At 48.5% G+C, this 25,867-nt stretch overlaps 1 protein-coding gene across 9 annotated transcripts in view; it reads right to left on the reverse strand.

The window, feature by feature from the left end:
* WDR25 (WD repeat domain 25) overlaps positions 1 to 25,867 on the reverse strand; it is a 180,406-nt gene that overhangs the window by 21,810 nt on the left and 132,729 nt on the right. For all 9 annotated transcript variants that reach the window (XM_067027755.1, XM_059058366.2, XM_067027752.1 and 6 more), the window contains one exon: positions 24,091 to 24,221. In XM_067027755.1, the coding sequence (XP_066883856.1) occupies positions 24,091 to 24,221 (131 nt within the window). The remainder of the gene's footprint in view (positions 1 to 24,090; positions 24,222 to 25,867) is intronic.

A 25,867-nucleotide genomic window follows, 5' to 3' on the forward strand; every position in this document is an offset into this window, starting at 1 on the left:
TCTATGCAGTGTACAGAGAAAGCTCTGGTGATTCTTCCTCTTCTTATAAGAACACCAGTCCTATTGGTTTAGGGCCTCACTCTTATGACCTCATTTAACCTTAATTATGTCTTTAAAGTCCTGCTTTCAAAATATAGTTACATTAGGGTTTAGGTCTTCAACATACCAGTTTAGTTTGGGGGAAGGGGGATGGTGGGTGGGGACACAATTCAGTCCATAACACCTAAAGAAATGAAAACATGTGTCCACACAAAGGCATGTACATGAATGGTCATTGTAACTTTGTTTGTAATAACTAAACACTGGAAACAACCCAATGTCCATCAATATGTAAAAAGATACACTGTGGTATTTCCTTACAATGGAATACTATTGAATACTTAGCAATATGAGGAATGAACTATTACTGATACACAACAACATGGATCAATCTCAAAATAATTATGCTGAATGGGAAAAAAATATCACACAAAATCAAAAATCAAAATAAAAATCACCTGCCATATGACCATATTTACACAAAAATTCTAGAAAATGGACACTAACTTACAATGACAGGGAACAAATCAGTGGAGAGGTAGGAGGAAAGCATTATGAAGGGGCACAGAAACAGCTGAAGCTTATGGATGTATCAATACTTACCTTGGTTGTGGCGATAGTTTCATGGACATGTGTGCATGTCGACACTTATCAAACTGTATACTTCAAATATGTGCTGTTTATTATATGTCATTTATACTTCTATAAAGGTATTTTTTAAAGGGCTGACATGGAAAAAATGAAGGCAAAATAAAGACTTTTTTGATAAACAAAAACTGAGAGAATTCACAACCCGCAAACCTGTACTACAGGAAACGTTAAAGGAAGTTCTTCAGGCTGAAGGGTAATGACAGCAGATTGGTACTCAGATCAACAGGAAGAAATGAAGACCTTACAGCCAACTAAAAACTAAATTGAAAGAAATAATGATAAGAGCAATTTTAGGCCAACAAATCTGACAACTTAGATGAAATGGACAAATTCCTTGAAAGAAAAAAGTTACAAAAATGAGGAAGAAATAGAATACCTGAATAGCCCTATACATACTTTTTAAAAAATTTACTTTTTATATTATATTGGGGTATAGTTGATTTACAATGTTGTTTTAGTTTCAGGTGTACAGCAAAGTGATTCAGTTATCCATATACACATATCCATTCTTTTTCAGATTCTCTTTTTAAGAAAAAAATTTTAATTAATTAATTTATTCATTTATTTTTGGCTGCATTGGGTCTTTGCTATTGTGCATGATCTTTCTCTAGGTGCAGCGAGAGGGGGCTACTCTTTGTTGCGGTTCATGAGCTTCTCATTGCGGTGGCTTCTCTTGTTGCGGAGCACGGGCTCTAGGCACATGAGCTTCAGTAGTTGTGGCACGCGGGCTCAGTAGTTGTGGTTCACGAGCTGAGCTGCTCCGCAGCATGTGGGATCTTCCTGGACCAGGGCTCGAACCCATGTCCCCTGCATTGGCAGGCGGGTTCCTAACCACTGCGCCACCAGGGAAGCCTCCCACCCCCACCTTTCCCCTTTGGTAACCATAAGTTTGTTTTTGAAGTCTGTGAGTCTGTTTTGTAAATAAGTTCATTTGTATCATTTTTTTTAGATTCCACAAATAAGTGATATCATATGATATTGTCTTTCTCTGTCTGACCTACTTCACTTAGTATGATAATCTCTAGTCCATCCATATTGCTGCAAATGGCACTGTTTCATTCTTTTTTACAGCTGAGTAATATTCCATTGTATATAGGTACCACATCTTCTTTATCCATTCATCTGTTGATGGACATTTAGGTGGCTTCCATGTCTTGGCTATTGTAAACAGTGTTGCAATGAACACTGGAGTGCATGTATCTTTTTGAATTATGGTTTTCTCTGGATATATGGCCAAGAGTGGGATTGCTGGATTATACGGTACTTCTACTTTTCGTTTTTTAAGGAACCTCCATACTGTTTGTTCCCCATAGCAGTTGTACCAATTTACATTCCCACCAGCGGTGTAGGAGGGTTCCCTTTTCTTTACACCCTCTCCGCATTTATTTTTTGTAGACTTTTTGATGATGGCCATTCTGACTGGTGTGAGGTGATACCTCACTGTAGTTTAGATTTGCATTTCTCTAATAATTAGCAATGTTGAGCATCTTTTCATGTGCCTATTCCATCTGTATGTCTTCTTTAGAGAAATGTCTATTTAGATCTTCAGCCCATTTTTTGATTGGGTGTTTGTTTTTTTGATATTGAGCTGCATGAGCTGTTTGTATATTTTGGAGATAATCCCTCATCAGTGGCTTCATTTGCAAATATTTTCTCCCATTCTGTGGGCTGTCTTTTCATTTTGTTTATGGTTTCCTTATTTATACTTCAAAACAAATTCTTTTGTAAGTAAAAGCCTTCCAACAAAGAAAACCCTGGGTTCAGGTATCTTCACTGGTGAATTCTATCAAACATTAAGAAAGAAATAACACCAATCCTACACAAACATTCAGAAAGTATACGAGGAGAGAACCTATCTCAATTCATTTTTGTGAGGAAAATATTAACCTCACATCAAAACCAGACAAAGACAACGTAAGGAAAAAGTATAAGCCAATAATCATCATGAACATAGATATAAAATCCTTAACAAATTATTAGCAACTAGAATTAAGCTGTATATAAAAAGGATAATATATCACAACCAAGTAGGGTTTATCCCAGAAATGCATAAATATTGATTTAACATTTTTTAAAAAAAAATCAGTGTAATCCACCATATTAACTGAATCTAGGAAAAAATGAGTTGACAAAATTCAACACCAATATATGATAAAAACTTTCAGAAAACTAAGACTAGAAGGTAACTCCCTTAAACCAATTTAAGATATCTAGAAACCCCCACATTTAACATCATTCTTAATGGTAAAACCCCATAAGATCAGGAACAAGACAAGGATGTGCACTCTCACCACTTTTATCCAACACTGTACTGGAGGTGCTAGCCATTGCAATACAGTGAGAAAAAGATAGAAATGCATATACATTGGAAAGGAAGCTATGAAACTGTACTATTTGCAGACAACATGATCGTGTACATGAAAATTCCTAAATAATCTATGAAAAAACTACTAGGACTAAGAAGTTAATTTAGTAAGGTCATGGGATACAAGGTCAAATGAGAAAGTAAATAGTATTTCTATATACAAGCAACAAACATTGGAAAATGAAATTTAAAAAAAAATTCATTTACAATAGTATCCAAAACCATGAAATACAGTTTATACCAAGGAATAAATGACCTACAATCTGTGAAACATCTGAACACTGGAAACTACAAAACACTGCTGAGGGAAATGAAAGAAGATCTAAACAAACAGAAAGATATAATGCTCATGAGTCAGAAGACTCAATATTGTTAAGGTGTCAGTTCTCCTGAAATCAATCTATAAATTAAACATAATCCTAATCAAAATATCAGGAGGTACTTTTTTGTAGACATTGACAAGGTGATTATGAAACTGAAATGGGATGATAAAGAACCTAAAATAGCCAGAAAAATGTTTAAAAAGAAAAGCAAAGTTGGAGGGCTTGTACTATACAATTTCAAGAACTACTGTAAAGCTACAGTAACCAAGAGAGTATGGTATTGGTAAAAGGATAGCTATATCAATCAATGAACAGAACTGAGAACCCGGAAAGAGACCATGCTTACATGGCCAATTGATTTTCAAACAGAGGTCCTAAAACAATCTAATGGGGAAAGGAATGTCTTTTCAACAAATGGTGCTAAAACAACCGAGTATCCTACATGACAAAAATAAAAAACCTTACCTCATACCATGCACAAAAGTTAACTCAAAATGGATCATAGACTTAAAAATACAAGGAACAACTACTGAGCCTGCGCTCGAGAGCCTGCAAGCCACAACTACTGAGCCCACTGCAACTACTGAGCCCACGCACCGCAACTACTGAAGCCTGCATGGTGCAACTACTGAAGCCCGCGAGCCTAGAGCCCGTGCTCCACAACAAGAGAAGCCACCGCAGTGAGAAGCCCGCGCACGGCAACGAAGAGCAGCCCCCGCTCGCCGCAACTAGAGAAAGCCCGCGCGCAGCAACGAAGACCCAACGCGGCCAAAAAAACCCAGAAACAAACAAGGGAAAACTATAAAACTTCTATAAGAAAACGTAGGAGAAAATCTTTGCAATCTTACAGTGGACAAAGATTTCTTAGCTAGGACACAAAAAGCCATGGAGTGGGAGAAGAAAATATACAAAGAATTCGTAGAACTTCAACATCATCATCATCATCATCTTAAATCGGCAAAAGATTTGAACAGACCTTCACAGAAGAAGATATTCAAATGGTTGGTTTACAAACCCATGAAAAGATGAGCAGCATCATTAGTCATCAGGAAAATGAAGTGAAAGCCACAATCAGACACCACTACACACCCACTACAATGGCTAAAATGGAAAAGACTGACACCGTGAAGTGTTGGTCAGAGTGTGGGGGGAACCGAAAACTCTCCCGCACTGTTGATGGGAATGCAAAATGGTGCAACCACTTAGGAAACAGCTTAGCAGTTTATTATAAATTTAAACTTACACATACGATACCACTTAACACCTATCCTCCCAGTTACATACCCCAGAGAAATGAAAATATCAGTACATATCCACACAAAGACCTGTTCATGAACAGTCAACAGCAGCTTCATTTATAATAGCCCCAAACTGGAGACAACCCAAAATGTCCATCAGCAGGTAAATGGATAAACAGTGTGTGATATATTCATACACGGAATACTACTCAGCAATAAAAAGGAATACTGATACAAACAACAGTATGGATGAACCCCCCAAAAATTATGTTAAAAGAAGCCAGATACAAAAGATTACCTACTGTATGATTCCATTCATATAGAAGTCCAGAAGAATGCAAACGTCTCTTTAGTGACAGAAAGTAGATCAGTAGTTGCCAAGGGGCCGAAGTAGAGGAATGGGTTTAACGCAAAGGGGCAAGAGGGAATTTGGGGGTGATGGAAATGTTCTGTATCTTCATAGTAGTGGTGGCTTCACAAATGTATATACGTCTGTCAAAACTCATTGATTTGTGTACCCTAATGGGTAGCAGTTAACTGTATTAAGTTATACTTCAGTAAAGCTGAGTTTTAAAAAAAGATTCAGAAGCCTATTTAAAGAGGCTCACTCACCAAATACAGGGCAATTTGACCACTGGACTAATAACGGCCACAACTGATGGAGACATATCAAATATTTTATTTATTTATTTATTTTTGCGGTACGCGGGCCTCTCACTGCTGTGGCCTCTCCCGCTGCGGAGCACAGGCTCCGGACGCGCAGGCCTAGCGGCCACGGCTCACGGGCTTAGTTGCTCCGCGGCACGTGGGATCTTCCCGGACCGGGGCACGAACCCGCGTCCCCTGCATCGGCAGGCGGATTCTCAACCACTGCGCCACCAGGGAAGCCCCCTCAAATATTTTATAAAGCCAAAAGTTCATAATGATACTAAAAAAAAAAAAAAACCCATAAAAACCCAATTAGGTACCTTTGGAGATGCTAGGGAAGCAACCCATTATTCTGAAAACTTGTAAATAAAGGAAAAGACTCAAGCCTTTCTCTTGCCTTTCCTGTCCTCAGGGTAGCTAAGTTTGAAAGCAAAGCTTTCTCTATAGAAGTAGTCCAGTATTTTGCAACTTCTAATGAATTCATAGATCTGGACAATGATCATTAGTAACTACTGAGGCCATTCGGTGCAAAGCTGATGAGGATTTTATAAATGAGGTACCAGGCAGACAACCCCTGAACGCCCTGATCAATCACATCATCATCAAAAATGGTTCAACCCGACATTAGGTGTCTCCTGATGGAAGTATGTGCCACTACCTATGACCCCTTCTTCAAAAAACTGAGCCTGAATCCGATCAAATATTCTTGAAAAAAAAAGAAAAGAGGCCTTCCTTCCCTGGTGGCGCAGTGGTTAAGAATCCGCCTGCCAGTGCAGGGGACACGACTCCGAGCCCTGGTCCGGGAAGATCCCACATGCCGCGGAGCAACTAAGCCCGTGCGCCACAACTACTGAGCCTGCGCTCTAGAGTCCATGAGCCACAGCTACGGAAGCCCACCTGCCTAGAGCCCGTGCTCCGCAACAAGAGAAGCCACCGCAATGAGAAGCCCACGCACCGCAACGAAGATGGTAGCCCCCGCTCGCCGCCACTGGAGAAAGCCCGCGTGCAGCAACGAAGACCCAACGCAGCCAAAGACAAAATAAATAAATAAATAAATTGATAATAAAATATATTTTTTTAAACAGGAAAGAGAAAAGAAGTCCCTGAATCTTATCAAGCCTCTATCGTAGGTATTACCTGGAAGCTTATTAGAAATGTATCTTCTCTGGACCCACTCCAGACCCACAGAGTCAATTAGAATTGGAGTAGCAAGCTCCCCGGGGGAATCTGTGTGCACACCACCGCATGAGAAGCCCTGTCTGACCTTAACTCCTGGTTTATAAGACACACAGGGAACAGAGGGATGTGTTAAATCACACCACAGGGGATGCAGTGAGGAAAATGAAGGACAGACAACCAATTTATTCCCCAGTAAATAAGTTACAAGGAAAACAAAGGAGAGAAACCCAGAGATTAAACAAGGCTTAAGAGATTTATCAACCAAATGTTCAGATTCCCATTTGAACAAGGCAACTGTTTTAAAATGTTTAAAATTATAAGGCAATCAGGGAAACTTAAATATGTACTGAAAATCTGATGATATTAAGGAATTACTGCTAAATTGTTAGAAGGGACAACAGTATTATAATCATCTTTTTCAGTCCTTATCTTTTAAAGAAACAAGAGTGTGTACAAATGAAATACTAGCATGTGTCCGGGATTTGCTTCAAAATAATTCAGCAGCGGGGGTAAGGAGGCAGAGACTGTTGGGAAAATGGGTAGGATTATAGCTAAAAGAAGCTTGGCCATATGTTTATAATTGTTTAAACAGGGTGCTGGAGGTTCATCAAACAGTTTCTCTACTTTGGTATATATTTAACTGCTTCAATAATGAAAAGTTTCTTTCAAGTGCTCTGTGGGGAGGAATGAGCTCCACAAATGTTAATTCTTCTTATTGTCAGTGGGCCTGAAATGATAAGCAGAGTGCGGACCCGCCGAAATCGAGCAGCAGGTATAGAAGAGACACAATTAAAGCAAAATTACAGCTGCAGCAACATACATCTGTCCCGCTTCGTCCAGAACCCAGTCCCAACCTGCCAACAGGACTCCAGTGGCCTTCAGAGGCTGGGGCCGAGTTGCTGAGGCTGCAGGCAACGCTGTGTTGCGTAAATGAGACTCTGGAGCTCGGCAATTCTCCTACCTAGGTGCCAGTGGTTTCTATAGAAACCACCAGAGAATGATATTTCAGAGAGCACAGAGCATCTCCACTGGCCTCCACCGGCTTTGTTCACACTTACCCATCAGCATCTGAGATCCAGCCTATCAAAGTGGGCCTCGTTGGCTCACTTTTAAAATAGGTACAGCTCATTATAAAGCACCTGCTCTCAAATGTTTCCTAGGAAACAGAGGCCCCAAGACGCCCTTCTCTAAATTCATTAGCATTTAACACTCCTTAATGATGTTTAAAGATGGCGCACTTTAATAACCATATGCTGGGGGAGGACACCTTTCCCTTTTACATTTAGGTATAACTGATGAGCTGGCTCGGGCTCCCAGAGGACCAGCCTCTGCTCTGAGCCTTCCTTAAAGGCAATGTCGTGAGCACTGGGGGTGTCTGCGTGCCTGTCTGAGGGCACTGGGGGTGTCTGAGGACTCCCTGTCTCTAAAGCCCCCCTCAAGGTGTTCAGCCCTGGGCCACAACCTAAACATGGCTGGGGTGGTGGAGGCCCTGCACTGACAGCCACCTTGACTCCTAACCCTCCCGTGTACACACACACACACACACACACAAACATACCCACACCGACTTACACACACACCCTGTGTCCACTCAGCCACACAGACCCCTCGCCATTCCCTCACCTGTCAAGCCCTCCCACGCCTCTGTGCCTTTGTGCATTCCTCATGCCTAGAATTCCTTACCCAGACTGGATGCCTAGAACACTCCTATGCATCCTTCAAAACCCTCTGCCAACCCAGCCTCCCAAAGTGCCAGGCAGACTCATCAGTTCCTTCCTCTGTGGGCCTCTCGCCATCCCCTCCGGGGCAGCTACCCCCACACGACACTCTGCCTGATTCTGTCTCCTCCCCTTGACTGTGAGCTCAGGGCTCGGAGCAGGGCTGAGCCTCATTTCCCTCCGACCCGTGGCCACGTGCCAACCGGCAGGGGTTCGGTGAGCGTCTGAAGGAGCCCCTGGCGGATGGATCCAGACCAAGCGCTCCAGGGCCCTGGGGAGTCGGCAGGTGGGGAGCAGCCCCGCCCGGGCGTCCAGTTCCCCTGACGGCGGGAGAGGAGGCTGACTCCTGGCAGCCCGAAGCCTCGGCTGAGCCCTTCCCAGATACATGCTGTGCGGAGGGGGCTCTGCTCGGTGCAGACCCCATCGCGGAGTCCAGCCCCTTCCTGACAGACAGATGGGAGGACCAGGGCCCAGAGGATAGGCACCAAATATGGGGCTCACAAGGGCCGCTCGGGCCTCTTCCCCAAGGGGGTGGGGTGCAGGAGCGGAGGGGAAGATGGTCCCTCAGACCACTTGGAGAAGGGAGCTACCACGTGTCTGGGGCCGGGCGGGAGGCCAAGGGCACCGGCACGCCCCCCCCACGGCGCCCGCCGACACTGCCTCAGGCTCCTCCCCCCCCCACCCCCCCCCGTCCAAGCAGAAGCAGGATATGCCCCCCAAGGACCGCCTTCCTAGGAGTGACCCTCCACGACGTAGCCCCAGGAGCCGGCCAGGGAGCAGCAGGGCGGGTCGCGGGCCTCGGGCCTGGGGGAGGGGGACCCGAGGGGACAACTGGAGAGAAGCAGCTGACTGCACCTCCCTCTCCAGGAGCCCCAGGGAATCCAGGAAACCCACACCCACACCGTCGCCCCCGGATGGGGCCCGAGTCGCCACCTTCCTCTGTCTCTGAGTGTGTTCACTGGTCAGTTTCGGGGACTCACGGGGCCTGGGTCAACTCCTGGGCGCCTGGGGCTACGGGTTCCCGCCGAGGCATCTCCTAAGGGCCCGGGGTCTGCTTTTGCCTACGTTCTGAGCATCCATTCTCACTAGGCAATAATTAATTCATTTCTCTCTTTTTTAAAACTAATCAAAGACCCAGGGGAATGTATATCTGAGCCTTTGATCAGCTTGAGAGGCCTCATGTTATCACACCGGGTTAGAACATCTTCAGCCGAACGCAGGCACTTGACATTCCGGTCGGGCACACTGCCTGGCTGGGGGGAAAGCACGATCTCCATTCAGCTTTTAGCGAAACCGAAGGCAGCTCCTGACCGCCAATTATCACGGGCTCGTGGAAAGCACGACCCTGTGGCGATCATCGGAGACGGCAGGGTGGATTAACTGAACACCTACTGTGTGCCGTGCGCCTCGCTAGGGGCTTCACGTGTGACCTCACTTGATCCTCAAGAGCACCTAGTGGGGTGGAGACCACCAGCCCCACTGTGCAGATGAGGACACCCGGGCTCAGAGACGGGAAGGGCCTGCCAGTGGTCACACGGCTTAGGAGAGGCAGGGCCGGCGTGCCATGCGATCTGCAGCCCACACCGGAGCCCGTCCCCACCCCCCCACGGCACCCCACAGGCTGCCCAGCCAGAGGCAGAGAGTAGCTGCTCAATGAGTGCCTGCTGAACCTCAGGTGGATCTGAACATGCCCACGGAGAAGCCGTCACGTTGGAGACCGTGAAATTTTAAATTACGGCTACAGAACACGAGAGAAAGGAAGAAAAGCAGAAAGAGACAATTACACATGTATCCACGTTGCTGAATCTCTCAAGTGAAAAATTGGTTTTCCTCACTTTACAATGGAGGCATGAATTAAAATAGGGTTCTAACAATGCGGCCACCCCCAAGGGCGGCGCAGCTCGGCGGAGTCTGGGCCCCTGCGCCATGCACGGTATGCACCCATCTCTTCCAGGCGTCTCGGACCCTCAAGAAGCAACAGGGGGCAACGCACAGAGGCTCAGGCCTACTCTGGACGGGACAGATGGAGAGTGTGGGGCTGTCCTGCCTGGGCCGGAGAGAAGGAAACCAGAGCACAAGGGACTCTGCCCGCTGAGACCTAGTCCATGGCCGAGACGGGGGCCCTGGAAGGAAGCAGGCCCCCCTGGCCAGGCTGCCCTGGCCCCCCGCCCCGCTTCCTCCCACCCCCGGTCGCCCCACCCACCCCAAACTTCAGCCCCTCCCCCTGAACCGGCTCTTCCCCGGACGGTGGTGAGCCTGCATACGCCTCGCCTATGCCCCGAACAAGCAAAGCTAACCCACCAACCCCGTTCCCAGGGTGCACTGGTAATCCCTTCTGGAAGGAAGTGGCCGGTGGAATCCCGAACCTGAAACGACACATACCCTTTGATCAAGGCTGCATCTGGGAGTTTACAGACAGAGACGTTCGCCTTAGTGTTGTAATAAAGGAAACACTGGGGAATATGATAAATACCCAATAATAGAGGGCTTGTTAAATACATTATAGTATATTGGGTAACTATTAAAAATCACATCACCCAAAAGCTTTTTAACAATACAGAAACACTAAGGATATATTCAGTTGGGGGGAAATGACTTAAAAATGTAAATATATGCATTGAAAAACTGGAAGGAAGGACCCCAACTGTCCGTGGCGGTTCTGGCTGTGTTGAAATTGAATGCGTTATCTTCCTCATTACAGTTTTCCATTTTCCAAGTAGCCTGCAAAGAGCACACATTACTTCTGTGATCTGAATGTCTGGAGAACAGCCTCCCTTTCTGCTCTCATGTCACGGGCGCGCCACGTCTCCAGGTCCCTGACATCCTTTTACACCTCTACCTCTGCGTGCTGCTGGCACCCGGCGTCCACAGCCCCGCCCCCCAACCCCCCATCAGCTAGCGGCCCTGGACCCAGCTTTCCTCCCAGGTCCCTGGCTGCTCCTTTGCAAGCTCCCCTTCCTCTGTCTTCTTTGGAAAATAATTTATCTACTCTTTTATTCTGAAGAGTAAATCCCATGCGTGGCAGACAAGTCAAACAGTCTGCAAACGTGTGACGTCCCCCAGTCCTGTGAGGCGGTGGCTTGGGGCAGGCTGGCCACTCAGAGCCAAGCCTGGTGAGGGAGGCTGGGCTGCGCAGGGCGGAGCTGTCCTCGCGAGGAAGGAGGGCCTGGACCTGCCCTCATGGGCACTGCGGGGTGCAGGCCCGGGAAGAGCTCTGAGCCCAAGGGCGATGGGTTCCGATTTGCGTTTCCAAATGATGATACTTGCCGTGGTTCGGAAGACGTAAGGCGGTGGGTAGTGAGCGGCGCTGGCATCCTGGGTGGGGGGGGAGGGTGAGGACCTGGTGAGGCTGCGGGGATGGAGAGGGAGTGGACGGAGCAGACAGAGGGGAAGGGGTGCGGCCACGGCTGGCCCACCTGGCCCCTTGGTGCATATCGGGTAAAGACCCTCCTTCAGGCGGAGATCACCCAACGCCAGGGGCATCGCTTGGCCAGCGGAGCAGAGGCTGGATTCCAGCCCCCAGCCACCCCCTTGGCCGTGTGCCTGTGTGCGGTGGACAGCCTGCGCGACCCCCGAAGAGGGAAGCACAGGGTATGGGGGTGGTGATGGGAGAGCAATCCTAAAGCTGCCAGGGAGCTTTCCCACATGGTCTACCAACTTGGTGGATAACGGTGCCAACAGCAGGAGTGAGGTGTTTCCTGCAGCTTTGCTGAATCTCGCAAACTAGGAAGATGTCCTACACGTGGCAGGTGCTCGGCAAATGCTCAGTGAAGAGATGAATGAGTCCAACCAGGTAACCAGATCTTTTAAAAAAAAATTTTAAGTGAAATACTAGAATTAAAAACCGAGAAATTCACTTGATATAAAAAGGGTATGCAGGGGGTGAGGAGAGATGTCCACCCTTCATCTCCTCTCTGAATCCAGCGTGAGAAGCGAGCCTCTCCGCACAGCCTAATTACAGGATGCACCACGAGGTCTCCTCTCACACATCCCGTCATCCTTCTCAGCTTGCGCACTACGTCTGTGAAAGGCACCAGGCAGTCTTCCCACAGGGTAGGCGGGGGAGGCTGTGGCCACCGGGGCAGAGTCTGCCCACTGGCGGGGTACACAGAATGTCCATGCGCTGAAAACAGCACAGCTGTCAACACCGCCCTATAACTGGGGAGCTCTTGGTTGGGGCACGAGTTTGGATTGCACGAACTTTCCCAAAGTCATAGAATCTTTGCAGAGTTAGGCTGCAGATTCACAGAGGTTGCTGTGACCATTTATTCGAGAAACACTGATTGGGCCGCTGACCCCATGCCAGCAATACAGAGTCTGGGGACACAACGCCAGGTTGGACAAGACCGTCGTGTCCCTCAGCCCTCACGCGGCTCACATTCCAGTGCGGGGGTGACACTTGCCAAGCAGCTACAATCCAGATTGAGAGAAGGAGGCGGGCACCCGACCCAAGGGGGCTTGGGAAAAGCCTCTGGAGAGGAGACAGCCGTGGAGGCCCGCTGGCAGGTGGCATCCAGCCAGAAGAAGAGGGGGAACTCAAGGCCAGGAAAAAAATATGTTCAAAGTCCACCTGGGGCCACGTGGGATCCAGTAAGCCCACCAGAGCCTCTCTGCCCTCTGATTACAACAGGCTCTGGACAAAATGCAAAAAGCAGCTCCCTGAGAACGCTGAAAGTAAACACAAGCAGACAGACCCCGGAGAGAGGGCAAAACCTGGAGAAGTGAGGCAGCATGAAGACGAGCTGCTATTTTCTTTCCTTGTTCTTTTTTTTTTTTCTTCTTCTTCTTCTTATTTTGTCTAACAGCTTTGACCAGCGAGCAGGCCCCCAGTGGAGCTGTGGTGGCAGCTTCAAAATACATAAGGGAGAAAAGACAGAACTGAAGAGAGAAATACACAAATTCACAATTATAGTTGGCGAGACCTCAACACTCCTCTCTCAATAATTGAAAGAACAAGTAGACAAAAAATCAGCAAGGATCTAGAAGAACTAACTGAACAATACCATCATCTAACTTGACCAAACTGTCATTTATAGAACACTCCACCCGACAACAGTGAAATACACATTCTTGCCAAGAGCACATGGAACATTCAACAAAACAGACCAGATTCTGAGCCATAAAAGTATTTAAATCATATAAAGTATGTTTTCTGAGCATAACAGAATTAATAACAAGGAAATTAACAACAGAAAGATATCAGGAAACTCCCTACAAATTTGGAAGCTGAGTAATAAGTTCTAAATATCCCATAGATCAAAGAGGAGGTAAAAATAAAATTAGAAAATATGTTTTAATTGAACGAAAATGTAAATATTGCATATCAAGATTTGTGGGATGCATTCTTAGAGGGAAATGTATAGCATTAAAATGCTTATATTAAAAAGGATTTCAAATCAATGATCTAAATTGCTGCCTTAAGAAATGAGAAAAAGAAGAGCTAATTAAACCCAAAGCAAGTAGAAGAAAATAAATCTCTAGCCACACTGACTAAGGAAAAAAAAGAAGACATAAATATCAGTATCAGGAATGAAGGAGAAGATAGAACCTAAAGACATCAAAAAGGATAATAAAGGAATATTATGAACAAGTTTATGTATATAAATTTGACAAATGAGATGAAATGAACAAATTCTTCGAGAGACACAAAATACCAAAGCTCATTCATGAAGAAATATACAGTCTGCACAGTCACGAAACCACAATGTGACACCACCTCACACCCACTGGGATGGAGAAAAGCAAAAAGATGGATAACAAGTGAGGTGAGCACAGGGGAAAATCGGACCCTTCATGCATTGCAAAATGGTGCAACCACTCTGGAAGACAGTCTGGCAGTTTCTCAAAAGGTTACCCATAGAGCGGCCATGACTCAGCAATTTCACTCCTCGGTGGAGCCCAAGAGGAATGAAAACACATGTCCACACAAAAACTTGTAAGTGAATATTTATAACAGTATTATTCACAAGAGCCAAAAAATGGAAAGGACACAAATGCCTATCAACTGATGAATAAACAAAATGCAGTCTATCCATACAATGGAATATTATTTGTCCGTAAAAAAGAATGAAGTACTGACACACGCTACAACATAGGTGAACCTTGAAAACATTATGCTAAGTGACATACTGTATGATTCTGTTTATATAAAATGTACAGAATAGGCGCATCTATAGAGACAGAAGGTAGATCAGTGGTTGCCAGGGGCTGGGGGTAGGGGAAAAAGGCAGGGGAGTTGGGGTGACTGCTAAAGGGTAAAGGGTTTCTTTCTGAGGTGATGAAAATGTTCTAAACTGACAGTGATGACGGTTGTATAACTCTGAAAATATACTAAAAACGAACGAATTGTATACTTTAAATGAGTGCATTGTATGGTACAGGAATTACATCTCAACAAAGCTGCTACTGGGACTTCCCTGGTGGTCCAGTGGTTAAAACTCTGCGCTCCCAGTGCAGGGGGCCCGGGTTCGATCCCTGGTCAGGGAACTTGATCCCGCCTGCTGCAACTAAAAGAGCCTGCATGCCGCAACTAAAGATCCCACATGCCGCAGCGAAGGTCTCACATGCCCCAACTAAGACCTGGAGCAGCCAAATAAAGTAATTAATTAATTAAAAGGAAAAAAAAAGCTGCTACCAAAAAAATTTTTTAAGTATATTAAGACAAAAAATAACTAGGGCATCAAACCCATGATTCTTTTTGGATACTATTAGTTATGGCAAACTAAAATAAGTTTTTAGGTAAAACAAAAACTGTGAATCTATTTCATAAAAATATTAAGTTTTTTAAAATCTCAAGGAGAAAAAAAATCTCAATGAGAGATGTTCAGTGTATTTTCAGTGTATTCAGCTTATTTTAGTGGCAAAACAAATTACAAAGGTCATACGCACTAGCATTACATCAATATTTTATTTATATAATCATTACGGGTCCAGAGTCTGCTTTATATTTTCTGAAACATCCTACTGCATCTTTAAGAGCCCAAGTGATCACACGGGGACGTGGCCCTCCTGGGTGCCACGCTATCCCGTTGTCACACACTGAGCTCCAGGTGGCAGCTCACATTTCAGGTTTGTTTTTGTTTGTTTGTTTGTTTGTTTTTCGGTACGCGGGCCTCTCACTGCTGCGGCCTCTCCCGTTGCGGAGCACAGGCTCCGGACGCGCAGGCTCAGCGGCCACGGCTCACGGGCCCAGCCGCTCCGCGGCACGTGGGATCCTCCCGGACCGGGGCACGAACCCGCGTCCCCTGCATCGGCAGGCGGACTCTCAACCACTGCGCCACCAGGGAAGCCCACATTTCAGGTTTTTCACTGGAGTCTGCTTGACAACCCAAGAAAAGTGCTGCCGGGTGAAGGTGAAGAGAAGGACTGGGCTGGGGGCAGGAATCTGAGGTTCTGGATTCCAGGGTGCCCTTCCCCAGCTTTGCCCAAGATTTTGGATGACCCAGGAGACACATGGGGACCCCCTGGCCGCTTGTGAAGGCAGCCGGTGAGGCCAACAGATCACCAAACATCAAAGAAATGCGCGTTCCCCGTCCCTTCTTCCAGATCGTGAGCTCCTAGAGGGCCCCAGGACAGTGCCTGGTGTCTGGCGGGGGCTCAGTAAACGAAGTGTGTCCTCTTCCTGCCACAGGGAGAGGGAGACCTGGGATCAGGTCCAAGGCCCACGGTGGCTGTCCACCCCTGCGCTGAAAGCTGAGCCTTTCAGGACTGGTTTCCACGTCTACCTGTGGAGGCAGCAGGGCCGCCCTCAGAGGTGCTGGGGTTATGACTTCAGGCCTGAGGCCGCAGGGCCCACCACTGTCAAGTTCACAGTGGGGTCCCTGACACCGGGCATCGAGCTGCAAGCAGCGGGGCAGAGCAGGCATCTGAACTCAAGGGCTGCCCCATGCAGCCTTCTCCAAGAAGAAAGCACACGGCTCACACTGCCAAAGCCTTATTTACACCCAAGACCAACGCTTCCTTCACCCTGTGAACAAGAGGGCCTGCAAGGGCGCGGGAATCAAGGCACAAGGTCAAGGTCTTACCCCCCTACCAGCCAGCCTTGTGCTGGCTGCTGGAACCTTTCTGAACCTCGGGCACCCCGCCAGGGGGCTGAGGTGACAGCAGCGCCTGGTACACCTCCCAGGACTGCTGTGTCGCGGTAGATGACACCCAGGGAGGGTCCAGTACAGACCCAGTCCATGCCACCCGAGAGCACCCCACCGCCACTTGACAGATGGGGCAACAGGAGCCTGGAAGAGACAAGGACCCACGGCGAGTCACACGGAGCGGTGACCACGCTTCCCTCAGCACCAGGCTGTCCGCGCCCTTCCCCGTCTCCACCTCCCTTAGGTTCCTGCTCTCATCTCATAAAAAGTTTGGCTGAAGGCAAAACTGAGCCAGAACTGCAGAAGTACAAATAGTCTAAACAAAAGGCTTTTTAATATAAAGCTGACGAAAGAGACAAATGGAGAGTAATCAGAGCCTCATTAGGGCAAATAAGCAACCTGCCGACAATGCCACGAAGACCGATGGCGCCCGGGAACCAGGAGGTGAAGGTGCTGAGTCTTCCAGACAGCTGCCACCGCAGCAACGGACGTTTCAGGACACCCTCACCTACACCAGCAGAGACCCTGCAAAACACCATTCGGGACTCTCACCGATGCTCCCAAACCCCGGCCCCCAGGGCTGTGGTTCACCACTCGGGCTCTTCCTTAGAATCACCTGGAGAGTTTTCACAACGCTGGAGGCCCAGACCACCTGCAGGCGCGGGTGGGTAGCCTCTAAGCCTCCGGGTGCTCTGACCACTGCACCAGGGCAGCCAGTCCAGACCAGCAACCACCGGCTGCATGGCCAGCTGGTTCCCTCCCCCTCGGCGCAGGACGCCCGCGGTAGGTGCCGGAGAAGAGTGTGTTAACAGATGCTGACTCAGCTTCCACTTCACCTGGCTGGGCTTATATGGGCCTGGATTAAGGTCCTTAGTCATTCCTGCAACAGTCCCAGCCCATCCCCCCAGCACTTCGCTAGGCTCAGGGAAAACAGCAGGAAAGGAGCAAATCCCTGCCCTCGGGGAGCTTACATCCTGTGGGGAAACTGCAACAGAGGGAGGGGCTGTGGCAACAGGCAGACAGGAGACCCCAGGCAGGAGGGAAGGACAGGCCAGAGGCCTCGCCCACCGTCCCGTGCGTGATAGGACGCACACCTGCAGTGGGTTTGGGACAAAGCTCCAAAAGGAGGTTGAGGAACGAACTCAAGATCTGGAAGTCAAGACGGCCCTTTGCAAACTTAAAAAGAAAGAAAGATGTAGAACAAGCATGGACCATTGATGATTCGGGTCAAACCAGCACTAGGGCAAAAAAAGTGAGCTGGTCTGTCCGAGTCGATCTCATCCTGGGAACTACCCGAGCGGGTGGGGGTCGGTGTTTGCGAGGCCCAGTGGGGACCTGGGGGCACCTGAGGCTCTCCTTCTCGCGAGCAGAGTAGACCTATGCATCGGAAGTCGCACCCGGCCCCAGCCTGCCCGGTGTCAGCCCTGCCCACGGAAGGCAAGAGAACTGGAGCAGAGGTCAGGCTCCCAGCGGCGTCAGGAGCCACATGTCCCAGATTTTCCAGGGCTGCTCCAATTTGCAGTGCTCCATCCTGCTTGGCTGAGAGGTAACTTGCTGAGGTTGGGGTTCCAGAATCTGGTCTCGCAAAAAGGGTGATTCACTAAGTATGCGATATGATTTTCAAGCCTCTGTAGGAGTTTTTCTACAACTTTAACTCATGATACAAGGGAGAAATTTTATTACCTATCCTAACTTTTGGCTCAAACTACATAGTCATGTTCAAGCAAACCTAAAAGTAACTACCCTGGAGCCTTTCCCACAGTGCTGGTGGGCCCTGCAGATCTGGAACTCTCCAGCTCGCATTCCCTGCGGGGCAGAGCCAGGGCCCTGTGAGGCTGGAAACTCCGTCATCTACGAGACACTGGGGCACATGAGAGCTCGGCGTTGGCTGCAGTGTTAGAACCACTGCACCAGCCCCCATCTGGTCCAGGATCTCCCAAGTCCTCGGCCTCTGTCTACACTTCCAGAATGACCAGTTACAGCTGAATTGCAGCCTGCCTTTAGTTCCCATTTGTTGGAGGGCCCACTCTCTCTGCAGAAATCCCAGGGAGGCCACTGCCCCCCGAAATGTGGGCAGGTGGGTGCCTGCAGGGCTCCATCATGATGGGAGGGGCGGCTGAGCCCAGCAGCTCACTCCAAGTTACCCCCTGAGCACCTGCTCTGGTTCCAGGTCCTGTGGGAGATGCTGGGACAGAGACATGAATGGACTGAGCGCCCCCCCCCCCCTCACAGGCAGTTGTAAATGAACAGCTGTCAGGTAAAGGTGCTCACGGCCTATTTATCACTGAGATAGGTCACAGGTGGTGCAGGTCAATCGAGGACGAAGACCAAGGGTGCTCACGTGAGAGAAGCATGGGACCTCTGTGTTCAGAGGCCTTTTGAGACCTGGCTTCTCAAAGTGTGGTCCATGGGCCGTCTGCCTCTGCATCTCCTGGGAGCTTGCTGAAATGCAGGATCTCACCTGCAAAGGACTGAATGTTTGTGTCCCCTCCCCCCAAAATCTATATTTCGAAGCCCCAGTCCCCACTGTGATAATATCCGGAGACGGGGCCTTTGTGAGGGAATTAGGTTTGGATAAGGTCATGAGGGTGGAGGTCCCAGGATGGGGGTGGGTGGTCGCGTTAAAAAGGGATGGAGAGCCCACAGCTTGCCTGCTCCCCATCGCGTGAGGACACAGAAAGCGGCAGCTATCTACAAACCAGGAGGAGCCCCCTCACCAGAACCCGACCACCCTGGCACCCTGATCTCGGACTCCCAGCCTCCGGAACAATGAGAAATAAATGTCTGCTGTTTAAGCCTCCCGGGCTGTGGTATCTCCTTACAGCAGTCTGAGCTGACTAAGACATCATCTTGCCCAAACAGAGTCTGCATCCTAACAAGAGTTCCAGGTGCTCTCCTACACACAGGAGAGTTAAGAGGCCCTGCTTTAAAGATGACTTCATCCTGCCCCTTTACTGTACCACGGGGGAAACCCTTGACTGAGAGAGGCTTTAGTTTAGCGATTTGCCTAAAATCGGCCAGCTAAGCAACTAGGAAAGGGAGGATGGGAAGCCAGGTCTGCTGGATTTCAGGCCAATGATCACTGGCGGCCCGGGGGGGGCTTGGACCCCCGTGGTAACATGAAGGTCAGACCACAGACATCTCGGGTTCCGGACCAGACCCACGTTCGAGCAGGCTGTCGGGAGACAGAGGAGTCAGAAAGCCCGGTACTGGCAGCACGGGGCCAGCACGAGGGAGCAGGCGCAGAGGGTTCATGCGGAACGCATCCTGCCGACCTGCTGGAAGTGACGCCAGGCGCTCTGCGGTGACGGGGGGTGTGGTCCACTCATCAAACCAGAGCAGAGAGAGAGGGGCCAAGGAAAGACAGGGGAGCCAAACAGCCCATTCGCTGTCATGCACTGGGCTGGACCAGAGAAGTCCAGAATCCTGGCCTTCATCCTGTGGCTAAGCTTAAGGAATAAACGTCTAAGACTGGAAAGTAGCTTTAGAGTTATCTGTTCCAACTACTCCTCAGACCCGGCGAGAGGCTGTCTGGCTGCACCGTCCTGCTCCAGTGGTGGGCTCAGCTCCACCGTCGGAAACCTACCCCTTACCTTCAAAATGCTGACTCACTTTAACCCAGCAATGTGAGCTCTGGGGCACAAACTGCAGGAAATAAACTGCAAATGTGGAAAACACTAGATGCACAAATGTGTCTCACAGGGGAATGTATAACAGAGTAGACTGCGATGGTTTGTCTGGAGATTACAACAAGGGAGGGAAACCACCCATATACCCCTGACTGAAGCACGGTTCTCTGGAAAAGACATTCTCTGAGCACACGGTTTCCACAGGGTGCCCATAATAGGGGGAGTCACAGGGGCACCCACCTTGTCAGCCAGATCAGGAGGATCAGTCCTGACAAACCCCAGTGTGACACACACTACGGCCAGATACGTCTTAGCAGGGATCGGCCAGATCATAAACATTTTTGGCTTTGCGGACCATGTGGTCTCCGGTGCAATTACTCAACTCTACCACCGTGGTGTGAAAGCAGCTGCAGCCAATACACAAAGGAATGACAGGAACTGCATTCCAATAAAACTTTATTTACAAAAACAGGCAGCAAGTCAGATTTAGCCCCAAGCTGCAGCTTGCGGATCCCTGATCCCCACCTTCACATCTATTAACTCTAAGTGGCAAACCAAACCAAACAAAAGGAAATGTCCTAAAATCCAACCTCAGGAAATGGTTTAATAAGCTAAACCATTTGAAATTGACTCATTCGATCCATATTTATCTAGTGCCTGCTGTGTCAGACACGGCTCTGAGTACTGAGGATAAGGCGTGGAGCAAATTAGCCAAGCATACTGCATCAGAGGAATGTACTAAAAATCTACAAGAATTCATTTCACTGTAAGGAAAACCCTTACAATACTGTGTGAAAAGCAGAATACAAAACTGTATAAACATAAGACCAAACAATGTTTTAAAAAACACACAGTGGAAAAGAACATGAAATAAAATATTTAAATGTTACTAATGTCTACCTTTGGCTGGCTCGACTACCCCTTCTCTCTGTTTCTATTTTCTAGTTTTTTCATATAATCACCTATTACTTTTATAATAATAACAGTCCTTCCGTTGTTTTTCAAAGAGGAAACCCGTCTTGATTTTAAGCTAAGGTCTGTGTCCCTCCTGCAGTTTCCACGGCTGCCCCTGAAGGCAGTCAGAAAAAGACAAGCTGCTCAGCCGTAGATGTTCCTACACTCACCAGGGAGGGCTGGAAAGTTCAGCACCTGGGACAGAGCCCCAGGCCTCCCGGGGAGCCCAGCAGGAGGGCAGAGAGCCGCCCCAGGTGGCTGTCCACACCTTTCCTCTCTGGCCCTCCTGCTGGGTCCACACAAGGCACTTGGGCCACACCTATCAGAGGAAACTGAACTGAAGCAGGAAAGAGACCGGTCCCCTGAGTCTGGCTGATGCAACTGGAAATAGTCCTGTGACCCAGCAAGCGAGGACAGGCAGTCAGATTGTTGGTAAAAAGGAAGTAAAAACAAATATTGCACAGATCCCTTTACCCACATTATTAGCTGGGGAGAGACTGGCAAACACGCCAATACCAGTCACAGCAACATCTGCTCCCAATTGCTTCTCCCCCAGCATTCTCAGAACGCGTCAGCTGGCGTCTGCCCTAGGAGAAAATCCGATATTTTTAACAAAGTCTTAAATCAGATGGCGTCCTTGATGAGTAATTTCTTACGTGTTTGGTCTTTGAGGCTAAAAACAGCACACCTCTAAGGGCCGTGGCCGTCACCAGGGACTGGTTGATCAGGAGGCCCTGCTTCAAACAGCATGACTAAGAGTTTCCAACTCCAGCAGCACTTTCCAACGTCTTCTTTCATTTATCGTGTATTTATATCCCATATACAAGTGTTCTAGTGCTTTTAAAAGTCCACACATCCACTTCTTTATGGGTAACTTTTCTCTCTTTTCCAAATATTCTTGTTTTAAAAAAAGTCTCTTGTAAAAGAAAAATGTGTGTTTTTTTTTTTTTAAAAGGGTACATCTCTCTATGCTCTAATTCTCCCACTACTTGTGAAGTACTTTAGGCAAAATACCTATGGATAAAACATCCTGTTCTCTTTAGAGAAACTGTCTCTGGTTTTAGGTTCTCCTGCAAACACCAGCAGCCCCTTCCCACAGCCTGGGGGGAAAGTGCCTTCCTGCAGCAGCTGGTCCGATGCACCAACTCGCCTTTCGAATCCAGCACTGGAGGTCTTGTCCTACCTCCTTCCATCCTGGCCACGCAGAACAGCCTCTGCTCAGTGAAGACCTGCTGGGGGGCTGCACCTGCCCAGGATGGGGCAGGAGGCGGCCCTGGAGGGGGATGCCCTTAGGTAGAGGCTTTGGCGCTGCAGATGCAGCAGGCTAGAGCCCTTCGGCGTGGGACCGCTGACTCCCCTGAATCCCTAATGCAGGAGGACACTCTCTGATGTTCCACACCCTCTTCTTTCAAGGTCAAGATCAATGCAGGTATCATCATGAACTACCCTGTAGCATTCTAGTGGCTGTGTGCCTCCTTCAGACCAGGGCGGTGCTTCTCAGAGCTTGAAACAGCCACCCTGAAATCACTGAGCCCCCCCAGAGGCAGGAGGGAGCCAGGCTCTTCCCCACTGCCCCTCCCTGGGCCCCTCTGCACCCCAACCCCAGCCCCCCTGCTCACAAACCTCCCACGGCTCCCTGCTGCTGATCGAAACCCAGACTCACGGCATTAAAGGCCTCTCTGCCCAGCCTGTCCCACTGCCTGGGGCCCACGCCTGGCCAAGTCGAGCAGGCCACTGGCCCTGCACACACCTTGTATCCGCCATCCCGTGTGACTGCCCTCTGCCTCCATCCACTCATTCAGTCACCCATGGTCTGCTGAGTACCTACTATATGCCAGGCACTGTTCTAGGAGCTAGAAGTCAGCAGCAAACAAAACAGACAAAAATCCCTGCCCTGGAAGAGCTTACATTCGAGGGCATGGAGACAAGGCAAATAGACAAGTAAAAACCATAGTGTGCCAGGTGATGGTAAATGCTATGGAGAGGAAAGGGGTGGCAGGGGGACTAGTGAATGCCAGGGGTGGCTGGCACGGTGGTCCGGGAAGGCCCCACTACAGAGGTGGCATTTGAGCAGAACCCTGTAGGAGGGAGGGAGCCTCTCCATAGAAAATTGGGAGGAGAGCATGCCAGGCAGAAAGTGAAAAGTGCAAAGGCCCTGAGATAGGACTGTGCTGGTGTGTTCTAGGAAGGGCAAGGAGGCGGGTGGGGCTGAGGCTAAGCGGAGATCATGAGGCCTTGTGGGCCACCCTAGGGACACAGCTTTCCCTGTGAGTGAGACCTGAGCCTGGAGGGTTCTGACCAGAAGAGTGACACATCTGACTTCCACTGTCACAGGCCACTCTGGCTACTGTGTTGAGAACAAACCGTAAGGGGTCCGGCGGCGGGTGGCGAGGGGGTGGTGAAGACAGATACCAGAGAGGAAACTACCGCAATTATCCGAGCAAGAGACAAGGGCAGCTCAAACCCGAGTTTTGACTCGATTTGCTGATGGTTTGGGCCTGAACAACCAGAAGGATGGAGTTGCCACTTTTTTTTTTTTTTTTTTTTTGGCCACGCTGTGTGGCAGGTGAGATCTTAGTTCCCTGACCGGGGATCGAACCCATGCCCCCTGCATTGGGAACGTGGAGTCTTAACCACTGGACCGCCGGGGAAGTCCTGGAGTTGCCATTTCCTAAGTTAGGGAAGCAACAGGAGAGGCAGGCTGTGGTGAAGGACAGGAGGGGACATCACTTCTCTGTGGGACTGACGGTGACCAGCCTTTAAGCCCCAACGGGAACACCGCCTCCTCCGAGAAGCCTTCCGTACACTGAGCTGAGCTGAAAGCTCACCTGCTCCGAATGCCGGCCCCTCCCTCCCCACCACCCCTCCTCTCACTCACACACACACACACACACACACACACACACACACACACGCAGAGCACTTCTCCACCCCACTTATTTGTATCCACATATTATTCCCCTGAGCAATCTGAGGCTGATTCATTTTATAATGACTGGAAGCATTTGCACACAGTAGGTACTCAACAAATATTTTTAGTAATATGCTGCATAGAATTGCACCCATGATGCTTTAATAATCTAACAACTCAAGAATGTTCTTTCAAAACATCGAAAAATTATGCTTCGCACTGATTAAATATTAAGTGGTAATTATTCCACCTCAAGGGTCCTATATATAGATGCTGACCCACCCCCAATCATTCAAAATGTCCAGGCAAGCTCTCCTGGAAAGGCCACGGGAGGAGGAGAGGTGTTACCTTGCTGGTCCTTATGTCCCAAGCTTTCATTTCAGAGCTGAAGCCGCCACATACGAAAACGCTGTGGTCTCTTGGATGAAATTTCAAGGTAGTGATTCTAAAGTCACTTTGACCACTGAATAGCTGGGTTCCTACAACACGAAAAGAGAAGAGAGGGTTAGAAAATACTCGGATCACAAACTAAGTACCTTAACACCAAGATGCCATCTGATATGGAGCCACGGGAAAGCGCAGCCCACCTGGGCCTGAGGTGGCCACTGGAGACTTTCTGGAAACACAACAGCAGCGGCATTTGCCCTCACTCTCTGGCCACCCGGTCCTCAGTTAGCTGAATCCCCCACCCCCAGGGATAAACAAGATGCCTGAATCCACCTTTTAGGTGCTCTGTAAACATTATGCACATCAACTCATTTCAGGCACATAATCCAGTGTGCAGCTGAAAAAACCAAGGCTCAGGGAGACTGAGTAACATTTCCAGAGCTACACAATTAACTTTGTTAGATTATTTACTGGGAGTCTAAAAGCCAAAAGCAGGATGCTCCAAAATGGCTCTTTTTAGGATCAGCATCTTACAATCACACCCTCATGATAACCCATCAGTGGTTTGTCAACGAGCGTGGCACGTGGGGTGGCATCAGACTCTGGGCGATAAATGAGAGTGTGACGTCACAGTGGCTCAGGCCACAGGCTGGAGGGGGTGCGTGGACCACCTTTTCTGTCTGCCATGAAACTGCTGTCAGGTGCTCCTGGATGTTGTGCAAACGTCTGCATGCATACACATACCTCTGCTGCAGAAACTGTCTTCCTATCACTGAGCTCTCTTAGAGGTAAGCCATAAAAACGCCAGAAAGGTCGATCATTTAGAACAGGTCAGACTCGGGGAACAGATCTTTTGTGCTGAGCCCAGGTCTCGAAAGCCAGCATGCCTTCCTCTACATGGTGCCACGGCCCAGGAGGAACAACCTTGAAACCCTTCCCCCTGGACTGAGGCAGTGGGCAGTTAGGGACATAAGAAGCTGGATACCAATGCAACGCCAAGATCTCAAGCATCATCTCCTCTTACGGGAACCCAGGAAGTACACTTGGTCCTTCAACTCAGAGAGCGCTTCCGGAAGGCTGCCCTGCTCTGTTTAGGACCGCACTTTAGTTACGTGCTCCAGCAGCTCACCAGGTAAGGAAATGAAAGTCATCAATTGGTCCTCTGGAGAGTTACAGCAGAAGCCTTGATAAATCCAATTTGCCTAGATCCTTGGTCTCCAAACTTGTCTGACAGAACATCCCCGCCATGAGAAACCCTTAGGCACATACCGCCAACACATGTATATTTATTTATAAGTTACACAGTGTGCTACTCTACCAATATATTATGAACATAAAAGCAACTGCCAAAAAAAGAACATTTTGAAAGATGTGACAAGGATAAAATAAACGGTATTTTAAAATATATTTTAATATGCCATTTACTAAGAGTATCAACAAACCTCTTGGAAATTATTAAATCAAATGAGTGATAATAATTTTAGTAAGAGCAACAGGACTGAATATGCTTCCATTTTTTTTAAAATGTAGGGACCTTTTTGTGACTCAGTGATTTGACAGTAGCCCGGTTACAGCTTAAGTTTACACACTGAAGTCTGCCAGAGCCCCAAAGCCTCCTTCCAGAGATGTGAGGAGGACCCAGAATGGAAGACGTTTACCACTAGCAATAGGGGAGACGTTTTCCACTTCCATCTACCACTGATGCAAAGGATTTTGTGAACAATTTGCTAATAAAGCT

Source organism: Kogia breviceps, chromosome 3, assembly GCF_026419965.1.
Source record: "Kogia breviceps isolate mKogBre1 chromosome 3, mKogBre1 haplotype 1, whole genome shotgun sequence".
Classification (NCBI taxonomy): domain Eukaryota; kingdom Metazoa; phylum Chordata; class Mammalia; order Artiodactyla; family Physeteridae; genus Kogia; species Kogia breviceps.